This window comes from Tamandua tetradactyla, chromosome 13 (genome assembly GCF_023851605.1).
Source record: "Tamandua tetradactyla isolate mTamTet1 chromosome 13, mTamTet1.pri, whole genome shotgun sequence".
In the NCBI taxonomy this organism is placed as follows: domain Eukaryota; kingdom Metazoa; phylum Chordata; class Mammalia; order Pilosa; family Myrmecophagidae; genus Tamandua; species Tamandua tetradactyla.
In genome coordinates, this window is record NC_135339.1 from 6,737,343 (window position 1) to 6,750,089 (window position 12,747).

At 48.1% G+C, this 12,747-nt stretch overlaps 1 protein-coding gene across 5 annotated transcripts in view; it reads right to left on the reverse strand.

Annotated features, from left to right (window-relative positions):
* Positions 1-5,884: 5,884 nt before the first annotated feature.
* WDFY4 (WDFY family member 4) overlaps positions 5,885-12,747 on the reverse strand; it is a 281,815-nt gene continuing 274,952 nt past the window's right edge. For all 5 annotated transcript variants that reach the window (XM_077124655.1, XM_077124656.1, XM_077124653.1 and 2 more), the window contains 3 exons: positions 11,578-11,662; positions 7,281-7,392; positions 5,885-6,408 (listed from right to left, as the gene is read on the reverse strand). In XM_077124655.1, the coding sequence (XP_076980770.1) occupies positions 6,342-6,408; positions 7,281-7,392; positions 11,578-11,662 (264 nt within the window). In that variant the 3' untranslated portion in view covers positions 5,885-6,341. The remainder of the gene's footprint in view (positions 6,409-7,280; positions 7,393-11,577; positions 11,663-12,747) is intronic.

Sequence of the window (12,747 nt, forward strand, 5' to 3'; positions counted from 1 at the left end):
CGTCAGGGGCTGGAACAGAGAGGGCCATGTCACAGGGAGAGGACACTGGAGCTGGGTGTGTCTCCCAGGATACTCAAGACATAGCATGCTGTCGTGATGTGTGGGATGGAGTGGTGGACTCAGCCCAAATCCAGGCCATTTGCACTTGGATGTGACCCTTAGCCTTGCTGAGCCTCAGTTTCCTTAACCATGCAATAGGAGGATTGAATGAAGGACTCTGCATCTGGACCCCTTTGCATGTCCCCTTCTCTCACCAGCCATCCCTCACTGCCCATCTCCAGTGTCCCCTGACCTCCCTTCTTGTAGGAAACCAACTCCTTCATGGCACTTGTCACTGCCTGTAATCTTGGGTTTTTCCTTGTCTTCCTCCACAACTGTACACTCCCGAGGGCAGAGACTCTGTCTGTTGTGTTCATTGTTGTATCCTGGCACCTAGAATAGTAAAGGCTTGATAAATAATCATGAATAAATATGGAATGAATTTGTAAGATGAATGACATATGGAATCACTCCAGGGAATTGTTTAGGGATTCTTGCAATTCCCTTATTGATTCTAAAGAGGCCTGGGCCCAGAGAACAGTAGCCTTCTCTGCATTTCTCAATCCTGAGGTGCTAGTCCAGTGTTTGGGAATTAAAATGAGATGTGGATTTAATCCTGAAGCACTCTGCAAAAACAAAGCAATAGGAAATGATGGGGTCTGTTACAAATTGAATATGCTACATCTATTAGCCAGAAAATAGCCAATAGGAGATATCTGTAAATATTATAATTTTTTAAAGAAGAATTGTCTCATGAAACAGTGTGGATGGGCAAGTCCAAGCTTCACACAGCACACCACAGCTGGGAACTCTGGTGAAGGTTTCAGATGAATTTCCAAAGAGAAGCTGCCTGACTGAAGTGGAGATGAAAATTCTTCTGTCTGTTGAAGTCATCACTTCTCCTTGTAAAGACTTTAGCTGATTGGATGAGACTTGTCTCATTGCTGAAGGCAATCTCCTTTGTTGACTGTAGATGTCATCAGCCATAGGTGTAATCAAATCACTGACAGATAAGTCTAAAAAGTGTCCTCACAGTAACAATCAAGCCAGTGCTTCCTTAACACCATCAACTGGACAAGTTGACACATGAACTTAAATAACCATCATATTGTCCAAGCCCCTCCCAAATCATTCAAACTCAAAATCACATTTAGTACTGCACAGTCCAAACATGAAATCCAAACCTATTAAGTGTCTAGAAGAAAACACAGGAAAATTCTTTGTGACCTTGGGTTATTCAAAGATCTCTGAGCAACACCACCAGATCCTGGGGGTGTGCTTGGCCTGGAGGACAGGGAGGGTGGTTCAGCTAGACTAGGGAGCATGGCTGACCAGGTTCTCCTGGCTGTGCAGGATGGAGAGATTTGTGCAATCTCAGGGCACAAAACTTTAATATAAGGATGAGGAGATAGTCCAGTTCATTTTAAATGAAGTTTTCTTCACAAGGTGGATTATGTGTCTCAGATTGTTTGTAAATATGGATATTAAACTGTTCCAGTATTTTCTGTTAAAAGAACTATCTTTACTTCACTAATTGCCTTCACACGTTTGTTGAAAATTGATTGAGCATATGTATGCTGTTTCTGGACTCTATTCTGTTCTACTGAACTATCTGCTTATCTTGATTTCAATAGCATGTTGTCTTGATTACTTACTTGTTTTTAATAGGTTTTGAAATAGGTATTGTAAGTCCTCCAAGTTTGTTGCTATTTTCATTTTTTTTTTCCTATTCTAGGTCTTTTGAATTTCCATATGAATATTAGAATCAGTTTGTCAATTTCTAAAAAAATATTTTTAAAAGCCTACTATGATTTTGACTGGGATTGTGTTTCTACAGATCAGTTTTGAGAAAGTTGATATCTTTTTTTTTTTAACTTATGATCATTCCGTTCTACATATATAATCAGTAATTCACAATATCATCACATAGTTGCATGTTCATCATCATGATCATTTCTTAGAACATTTGCATCAATTCAGAAAAAGAAATAAAAAGACAACAGAAAAAAATTCATACATACCATACCGCTTAACCCTTCCTTTCATTGATCACTAGCATTTCAGTCTAAGTTTATTTTAACATTTGTTCCCCCTATTATTTATTTTTATTCCATATATTTTACTCGTTTGTTGATAAGGTAGATAAAAGGAGCATCAGACACAAGGTTTTCACAATCACACAGTCACATTGTGAAAGTTTTATCATTATACAATCATCGAAAGTTGATATCTTAACAACATCTATCCATGACTGGTGGTTTGAAGCTCTAAATGCCCCAGGAAAACATGTTCTTCCATCTAATCCACTCTTGTGGGTGTGAACCCATCGTAAGTAGGACATTTTGATGAGGATGCTTCAGTGGAGGTGTGACGCCCTCAATCAGGACGGATATTCACTCAGAATGTATTCCTGGAGTCCTTTATAAGCTGCGTGTACTTCAGAGAAAGAGAGAGAAAAACACAGAGGGAGCAGCCAGAGGCTAAAATCAGTGGAACCCGGAAGAGAAGAGAGTTGCCAGGAGAGGCCACCATGCGCCTTGCAACAGAGGGACCCAGGTCCAAGATTCACCAGCAGCCAGGCCCAGAATACCATGGTCTTCAGGGAGAAAGCGTCACTGCAAATAAATTCCCATTATTTAACCCGACCCATTCCATGGCATTTTCTTGAGTAGCCTAGGAGACTGAAACAATGGCCAAATCCATCTTTCAATTTATTTGGGTCTTTACGTTCTCTCAGCAATGTGTTGTCGTTCTCAGATCTTACACATATTTCGTCATATTTATGCTTAAGTCATTCATAGTTTTCATGCAATTCTAAACAGTAAGTTCAATTTCTATTACTTTTCTAGACCTGACAGGATGTCCTGAGACGCTGGATGTGTGTACTTAGGGAGCACTCACTCAAAGATGTCTCCGAGGTTTCTGGCCTGAGGAACTGGCGGGATGGAATCCTGCCACGGGTGGTGGCCAAGCAGAGACCAGGTGAGAAGATAGGAGGCTCCGGACAATAATGACATTTGTGGTCAACATTTTATTATCGAGAGCTGCCCATGTCCTGATACTGTACTTCACACTCACATGCCTAATCTCACAGCAGCCCAGGACCAAGATGCGCCAATTCCTGCTAACCAATTTCCCCCGAGTCTCCCTGCTCAGGAGGAGAAGGTGGGCCTTGAACCCAGATGTGAACCCAATCCCCTGAGCTGCCCCTCTGGGTGGGGAAGCGGGTATCTTTGGGGCTTGGGGCTGGGATTCTGTGTCTTCCCCCTCGGGTTTCGTGAACCAGCTGGGGCTGACACGCCCGGGGCTCCTGTTTACCAAGAAGGCTATGAAGCTCCTTCAGGCAGCATCCTGTTGGAGTGAAATATAAAACAGCATGCTCATGTGTGAGTGCATGCATGCACCTACCCACACGCACAAACACACACACACGCACACACCAATCTCGGCGTGTGACGTGTACCCAAGAACTTACTAAGGCAAAACTGATTTGGGCTGAGAGCGATTTGATTTCATGCAAGGCAAATTTCATCAGGGTTTTCATAGGAAGGGTCTGTTGCTGCCCAAGTATGCCCTGCTTGGCTGCATTTTAATGCGGTCAGATCTGATCTCTGAGTCCTCTGCAGGCCCCGTGACTGAGTCCTCAGGACTCGGCTCCTGGCTTCTGGGCTGAGCCTGGGGGTGGCTGCCTGGGGACTGGGGTCCTCTCCTGGAGCTGAGACTGCCAAGGAACTAAAGAACTACCAGCATGGGTAGGAGGCCGAGGCCCCTGGGACAAGGGCCAGAGGGACCCAGAAAACCCTGGAAGCACGGGTGTGGGCCCAAAGAGCCACCAGAGGCCCTCTGTATCTTCCCCATTGGCTTTCAGTCCATTCCGTTTGAGCGATTTGTCCGTCTTGCACCAAATGCCCTAGACAGGCCCTTGGGGAGGCCCCTGGAGAGGAGCCATCAGTCCACTTCCAAGAGATCCAGGGAATGGCTTTTCAAAATTAGCGGATGAACACACAAAGTTCAGATAAACCGTGAAGAATTTTCAGCATAAACATGTCCTGTGCAAGCCCAGATCCGTCCCAAGGGAGAGGCGGGTCTGAACTTTAGTTAGCTGGGGCCCTTGGTAGGTGAAGCCGGTTCCCAAGGGTTGACGTCAAGACTTGCCTTTGCTCGCTGGCTTTCCCCATCCGAGCTGGAAAGCCCCCCTCTCCTGGTCTGGGCCCCGCATTGCCCATCCCTGCCCTCAGGCCCAGGGTGGACAGCCCCCACTCCTGCTTTCCCTCACCGCCTCCCTCCTTCCAGCTCCTTACGTTTTCCCATGCTGTACCCCCTTCATAGAATACCCCCTCTCAGCTCCACCAGGCTGAGCCCTATCTGCCTTCTCAGTCTTGTTCCTGCTCCACTTTCCAGCCAGAATGTCACCGGTGCCTTCCCTGAGGCATGGGGCATCTCTTCCTCTTTAGTCCTTCTTTGCCAGGTGCCATTTGTCTGCACACACACCTTAGCTCTCACCCCAGCAATGATGCAACACCATCTTGCATTCTCTCCCTGATATGGGGAAGCCAAAGGCAGTGAGTGCCCAGGAAATGCTTGCTGAATGCGTAAACCCGACATAGCCTTTCAGCCCTGGGTAAGCGCTGGGAGTCGTGTTTTGAAAAATGAAGGCAAGCCCAGCCTAGAAATTTATGACTCTCCTTCTTGGCCTGTCTGGGGAGGGGTGCTGTCTGCTCTTAAATTGGTGGTTCTCCGACACAGGCCAGACTGACTAAGGATTGCAAATGGGTTGTCTGCAAATGCCGGGGATGGATGGTGCAGGGGATGGCATGGTCCCGAGCACTGGGGTCAGACACGTCCCCTCTGGTCAGGGAGGGAGGCTCTGGATCTATGAATCTGCTCCACCTTCCCCTTGGCAGAGACGGATGTTCACAGGCATCTCAGAGCACCCTGACCGCTGTTTTGGCCATAGCAGCACACCTCCTCTGGTTCTGTAACACTTTCTCTTTAAATTGACTCACTGCCACCTGGAGGCCAGGTGACCCAGGACCCTCTGCCACTGAATTCATTTTCTTCCCGCTCCCAGGTATGAGAGAATTGGGAGGGGACATCCCATCAGAACCTTGGCAGGGCTTGGAGAAGGATTCGTATTCCCACTTGGCCAGAAGGGAAATCTCAGGGAGGGAAGTTAAAGCTAAATAGCTAAGCACCCCATTACTTCCATGTACCCACCTAAGCTTGACTTTCTTAGAGAGATGGAAGATTATTGAAAAAACTTGGGGCAGAGAGGAGACACTTAGATCAAGGGCAATACTTCAATGGCCAACAAATGAACCAAGAGTGACCCAGGCCCTAGAAGGGCCTTAGAATTCCTCAAGGGGGCCTTAACTGACGACCCCATCTGTCAGAAGCTTAGCAGATGGAAAACAGAAGTCTCATCAGGGTCAAGATTTTCCTAGGAGGAGCTTCAGCTCAAAGCCAACATGTGGACTGGGGGCCTGGAACCTCTTCATGAGGCTGGACAGCAGGAAGAGCCCCCCAAGCCGGAGCCTGTAGGGACCCACTGCTTGCTGTGGGTGCAGAGGTGGGATGCGCACACCCAGACAGGGGAGCACCCAGGTGGGTGCATTGCCGCCGGCTGACACCCCATCCTCGAATGGCCAACACTAATGGCCTTCTGTGACCCATACCCAAGACCCCTTGCCAACTGCCATAAGACAAAGGCAGGAGGAGCCCATTTCCAGGAAAGGACACAGAGGGTTGGCTTGGCTTCCCTGGGGCTATCCTGCCTTTCTATATAGGGAGATGCAGATACATCAGTTAAAATAGGTGACGGTTCTCAAGCACCATGAGCCCTCTTATATTTGGAAGATAGTTGCTTTAATAAAATAAGATGATGCAACATTTTCCATTTGTTTCCAGGAAGTGACCCCACTTATTCCAGTGCAGTAAGCTGTTGGTAAGGTGACATGGGTGGAATTTAGTGTGCAATTGGCTTAAGCAAATCACGGCTTCCCTTATGCCCCTTGCAGGCCCCCGTAGGTGGAATCTCAGTTTTTCTGTAGATGCATGTCCTTAGTAATCAGAGGTCAAAGTCCTGGGGGACCATGGAAAGGGCTAGGGAGTGGGGCTCCCATCACAGGCGGTCCCTTCCTTGAAGGCTTGGGAAGAGCAGGGCCCCTCAGTATGGGGACGGGAGGTCCTGGGGATTTCCTCTGCAACCAAGCTCTGTGTCCTACAGTGCCAGAGTTTCTCCTGGCACACAGCATGCTGCCCCAGAGCCTCCCAGGCACGGCACAGTCGCCACTGCTTTCCTTCTACCCATCTGCAGACCAGCAGAATATTCTCCCCTTCTCATCGCCGACGTAGAGTTTGGTCTGGTTTCTTGGGAAGAGATAAGAAACAAGAAACAAGGTAAGTCAGTGAGCACCACCTATCACAGCTTGCACTCAGGGAATTGAAACATGGGACATTCAGTTCAGGACCAATGGCTCTGTGGCCTGACTGCCCCTCTCAGAAGCATTGTAAAACTGAGATGGGGGTGGGGAGCCCTTTGGGCTATAAGGCTTATGACTCCTGAAGAACTGAGGGAAGTGTTAAGATGCCCAGGCTGCAGGGAGAGGGGCAGGCCCTGCCTTGCTCTCACTAGCATCACCAGAGGGGCCTCTTGCTCTGGGAGAGATGCAGCCAGTATCTGGAGAAGCAGAGTGAACTCCATGTTCTCCTCCTAGAATGCACCCTGAACTGGCATTCCCTTTGTCCAGACTCACTTCCACGGCCATGAGGGAGGCAGGCTTTCCAAGGTCAGCAGCCTCCTGACGCATCTCGTCCTGGTTAAATGCAATTACCAGCAGCGACCACCTCCTCGGGGTTATCGTAACGAATGAAATAATGCATATACAGTGTGGTGTCTGACACTCGGGTATTTTGTATTGGCTTAGAACCCTCAAAAGGCATTTTCTGCTCCTGTAGGGTCATCCTAGCAAATGTTACAATAGGTGGGGGAACTTGGGGAAAAAGTCCCTCTTTGGAATAAAACAATAAAATATACTTCCGTTTGAGGTTTTGGACTTCTGCATGAATTCACGGATAGTCAAGAGACAGCAAGAGCGTTTGTATGTTAAAACATTTCCTAGGAAGGCCTTACGCTGGTCATTTGGCCTGTGCCCAGGTGTGCTGGGACCTCTGGCCTGAGCCCAAGCCTCTGGGACACAGCGCCCTCTGCTGGAGGCCTGGAGATACCGGGCAGTCGTTACCTAGACACCGCCAAGGCGGTCACTGCAGGACTGGCTTTACTGGGCTTCCCTGTCAAAGCCACACTGACGTCCAGCTCCCGGCACAAAGCAAGGTTCTTCTCCCACCTGGGACCTGTTGGGGAGAGTCCGAGAGAATACCTAGATGAGCCCTAGTGGTTTCCCACACATGCACACACGGGCACCCATCCACGGAACACAAACCCATAAACACATATTTATATTTGTGGTCAGCAAGTTGTTAAATTGAGGGGGAAACTATATTTAATCTTGGCCTGTGCTGTTGCAAAAAGGGCTGTCCCAATTTAATTTGCAGGTTGTGATAGTTACATGTGCTGACGTGCTGCGGTATCCATTGTGTACCAAATTGGATTTGTGTATTATTGCTTTCTAAATTGCATGCCTAGTTCAGCAGAATTGTTCATCAGTGTTTACCGGCTTTATGCTTAATAAGATGCCCCACAATACCTTGCTGCCAGGATGTAATGCAGCCCGTAATTGCCTAGTAAAAATAAATTACATAAAGTCGGCATTATCAACTTATCTAAATCCTCTCACGCCACAACCAATAATTAAATGCTGAGAATGTTTTTTTTTTTTAAATATAACTCAATGATTGTTACTCCACTCATTTTAATGACTGCATTTGGGGACAGACAGTAATTCCTTCACCATGGAGAGTGAGATGGAGAGACATCCAGCTAGGCACATCCCTGCGAAAGCAGCGAAGCCAGGACAGGGAAGAAGCTGCTGTCCTAGATGTCCCAAGGTTGACACCGAGGAATACACTGGGAAAAGCAGGAGGGGTGCAAAGCAGGGAACCTCTCTTGGAGCAGAACCAGGCATTTGTTAAGATCATGCTCAATTCTAAACCTCAAGCTTTTGCGAGCACATTTTAGGTATCAGATTGAGTTCAAAGCAATGGGATAAGTTTTGAAATAGTTTGTACTCCACCAGGTTGTTCCTTGCTGCAAAGGACAAACCAGTGAATTCCAGGCAGAAATTAGATTATATCTGCACACAAATGCAGTTTTCTTGATACTTGAAAGATTTAGTTTCTCACACTTTAGGAGACATTTAAGGGATGCAGCAATATGCATACAAAGACATGTACAAATAACTGTGTGTCATGTCTAATACTGGTCTCTTTTCAAAAATACAGTTTTGAGTAATACATGAGAGCAGCTTCCTTAGTAGAGTCCTCCAGAGGTTTAGGTCTGTAACCATTTGCATGTGGATTTATTCACTCTGAACTGTGACCCAGACTGATTTTTATCATGTCATTTCATCCAAATGCTCTCTTGAACTGTGATCACAACCCTGGCAGTTCTGCAGGACAGAGGTGACCTCAGATCAGGACACACTGCTCAGAAAAGATGTGGGATCTGGGATCCCTGTTAAGTCTGAAACCTCTTGCAAGTTCCATAGTATCATGATTAGTCAGCATGTGCAGAGAGCAGAGACTCTGAGACATCTGGGGAAATAATAATAACCTGCATTGTGTTGGGTAGATTCTTGTATCTATGTATCATGTTCTGTCATCAGTCCTCTAAAAGTTAGGGACCCAGGAAGTTCCTCCATTTGACAGAAGGAGAAATGAGGGCGAGGGAAGTTGCTGGTGATGGAGCTGGGCCTCGAGCCTGTTTTTTTGCTTTTCTCCTCATTTTTCATTTCACTGAACCTCATAGCAAGTAACTCCACCTCATCCTGAATAGAAACCTGTGAATTCACAGGTACTTCTAGAACCAGTGGAATGGCTTTGATGTGTCCTTAATTAATCCATCCTTCTTTCCTTCCTTCCTTTCTTCCACCATTATTTCTTGGATATCCATTTATCATTCATGGGCTGATCTAATGCCTTTAGTTTATTGAACTTTGATGCCTCCAGAAATGCGCATTTTCACCCAAGGCTGAAATGGCAGTTTTCATGCTCCATAAGCAGGCTGAGGATAATAACTTTGTGTTAGTTCTCTTCCAAGGAAGTTGGGGCAGGAGAGACAGTCTGATCCCCTAGAGAACTGCTGGGAGTTCCTTAGAAAGCACAAGCCCTGTACTTCTTATTTTTCACGCTGGGACGGGCTGATTCCTTGTGGTCCCAAGGTACCCTGGAGATATGAAGCCTGTGAACTGAATGAAGTGGTAGAGCCCTGAGTGGATGCCCCTCCAGAGTTCCTGGATAGGGAGAACTCTTGAGGAAAGGGGATCTCTAGTGCAGAGCACAGGACCTGCCCTAGGGTAGGGACTGGACAAATGTCTGTGTAGGGAGAAGTAATCCATGACAATGCCTAAATGAAGCAAGGAGGTGTGTAATGCATTTGAGAAATGAACTAACTGCAAATGGTTGCTGCTTGCGAAAGATAGTCTTCAGCCATCTGGGGAATTCTCTTCTGCAGCTTTTGGGATGCAGAGCACACTGGGCACTGTCAGAGGGGTTATGATTATATAGAATTCTCACTTTATAGGGATACATGGCTGTCCAAGAAAGATGTCTCAGCTCCGTGCCACAGAGCAAGAACGGTCTTTGGTGGGGACAGAGCTTAGAGAGAAAGCTGGTGGCATTAGAGAAGTGGTGTTGCTGGGGGGGCAGTTGTGACAGCTGTGGCGGTAGGGCAGGTGGGAGTAACTTTGATGGCTTGTGGTTTTGATTGTTGTGGAGGCTGTGGTTTGGGTGGTGGCGATGCTGGTGACAGTGATAATTACTGAGAGGTGGCATCTGTGGTTAAGGTTATCCTGGGAGGGGTTGTGGCTGCTACGGAGGCAGAAGTGACTGCAATGCTAATATACTTGCTGAGTAGTTCCAATCACGCTACTGAACCGCTCTGTGCCTCAGTTTCCTTACCCGCCCTGTGGGTGTAATAGTAATAGGAACCCCCAGGGTTGCTGAGAGAAATACAAGAATGTTGAGTGGTAGATTGAATCAGGTACCCCAACAAAAGACAGGCTCTTAATCTTAATCCATGTTCCTGAGAGTGTGAGCCCATTTGGAAACAGGACCTTTGGAGATGAATTATCAGTTCAGGTGGGGAGTCATTTGTGCATAGGCTCTTCTAAGATCCCATTTAGAAATGGCCCCAGTGAATCAGGGTGGTATTTATCTGTATTACTGGGGGCCTCACAGAGAGAAGCCGTGAGTCAGAGAAGACCACAAGAAGATAAAAATCAACAGAAACCAGAAGAGCAGACATGAGAGAGAGCTCGCCAAGTGACAGAGGTGGAGATTCAAGCCAAAAAGCCCCAACGACTGTGGCACGCCAGTGCCATTATGCTACAGACTTCAGGGAGAAAGCACAGCCTTGCTGACACCTTGATCTTGGACTTGTTGACTCCAAGCCATAAGCCAATAAATTCTTCTTGTTCAAGCCCATCCACTGTAGGGTATTTGTCGTAGCAGCCCTGACAAGCTAAGACAGCATGCTAAGTCCTTTGAGGGAGCCTGCTCATGGCCAGTGCTCTCCATCATGGCTCTATAATGGGGCTTAGACTGTGGGTGGTGGCAGTGGCCACGGCGGCAGGAGGCGGAGCAGATCTTCTTACTCCAGTCCCACCTGCTACAACCCAAAGAGGGCTTTCTCCAGAATAGTGGTGCTTCTACCTTGGTGCACACAGACTCATCGGGAAAACTTGTTAGACTTGCAAATTCCTGCCCTTTGATTACTTTTTCCAGTGGGTTAGATTGAGAAACAGGATGGGATCTATGTTTTAATTAAGCATCCTAGGCAATGCGGATGCAGGCCGCACTCAGACCCTCTTTGAGGAAGCTGTCATTAGGGCATCGTGTGGGCTGAGCCAGAATCAAGGGGGCAGGCTAGGATATGACAACACCCTTTCTCCCTTCTGGGGGGCCTGCCAAAGCCCCTCTCTTATTCCTTGTCTGCAGCCTGGCTGCCCAGGAAAACAGCCGGCTGGATCCTTGCCTTGGGCTGGGGAGTTTGGCCTTTGAGAGTCATCCAGGTAGACAGACAGCATCCAGTCAAGCTCAGCAAGATGTACCTCCCTGTCCTGAAACTCAGGAGCCCCTGGAAGCCACCACCACCACTGTCCACATGCCGAGGAGCATCATGACACTCGCTGGTCTCCATGGGGCTCCACCCAGCATCTCTGCACTACTTCGCGTTCCACCAGCAGCTTGCAGTAAGAACCATCCCTGTCCCTGTTGGATGCCTGCCAGCAATGCTGAGAGCTTCCAGGCTTTGGGCTCTGAGGGCCTGGGTGCAGGGGTGACCCCTGAGCCCAAGCTGAGATGGGGGTGGGAGGGCTGGGGCAAGACAAGGGCGAGCTGCAGCCTTAGCCGAGCAGGTACCTCTTGGGCTTGGAGGTTGAGCCAAGGGCTCTTCTGCCACTGCCTGCCCAGGAACAGACATCTTCACATCCTCCGTCTTCCAAATCTGTCCAGAAAAGAGAACATGCAGTAGGACGGGGAAACAAGTCCTGGGTGGGAGGTGGAGGGGGAGTGAGGGAAGAGGTGGGAGCATGGCCCCAATTTTACTGCTGACATTAATTCATTCCCAGAAAAGGGGTTACTTAGCCTTCAGTTTCCCTTTGTGGAGGCTTTGGCCCATTAAAGTTGCAGCTTGGCTGAGATGGGCTCCCTTCCCTGCATCTGAAAGTGCACCTTCCCTCCCCTTACTTGCAGGGGTGTGACTCATTGGCAATTTATCATAATTTTACCTAATGTCCCTTTGCCCGTAATTACTATCATGTCATCCTGGGATGCCCCCTTGCCACTCAGCCACTGGTCTCCCCCCTCTGCCCAGCCACTTGGCACCAATCCCTGTTGTATGTGCTTCCCTGCCAGGCTTCATGACTTCTCATTTGCTCTGAGTCTGGACTTTCTGCTATTGAAGGACAGAGAGCAGCCTCCACTGAAAGGGGGTAGCACAGCTCTGGGCCATTCTAAGTGCTCCATTAGCATGTTGAACAAATGATGCTGAGTGAACCAGAGACCCCCCCAACCCCAAGTATCCTCTGGACAGGGCTCAGGAAAGAAATGTGCCTCACTCACACATCCAGGCTTCCATGGCTGACCTACAGGTATGAACCATCCTCCACCAAACCCAGGCCCTCTTGACCTCCTCAAGCTCCAGCCCTGCCCGGGAGATCCTGCTCTTTGGGTAGAGAGCTTGTGCCTCCCTCAGGTTAGAGGCTGAGTTCTTCTAGGGGACTTCCCTGAAGGGTCCCTCTGCAGCCTCTTTTCTCTCTTCCCTCAGGCTGCTCTGCCTTTTCACAGCCTTAGACTTTTCTCCCTCCTCAGGACTCAAATGAAATTCTACTTTCCCTGAGGCCTCCCCATTGAGAATAAATCCATCCCTTCCTCATGCCCCCACGGTAAATCCATTCTTCCTTTGCATCCCCACCACAGTTATTCCATTATTATTTCAGTGATGATTCTGAGACTCAACTGTGGAAGCCCCTGGGATCACAGTTAAGTTGTAGCTATCTTGGCACAACAAAAGCTTCCAAATATGGGTGT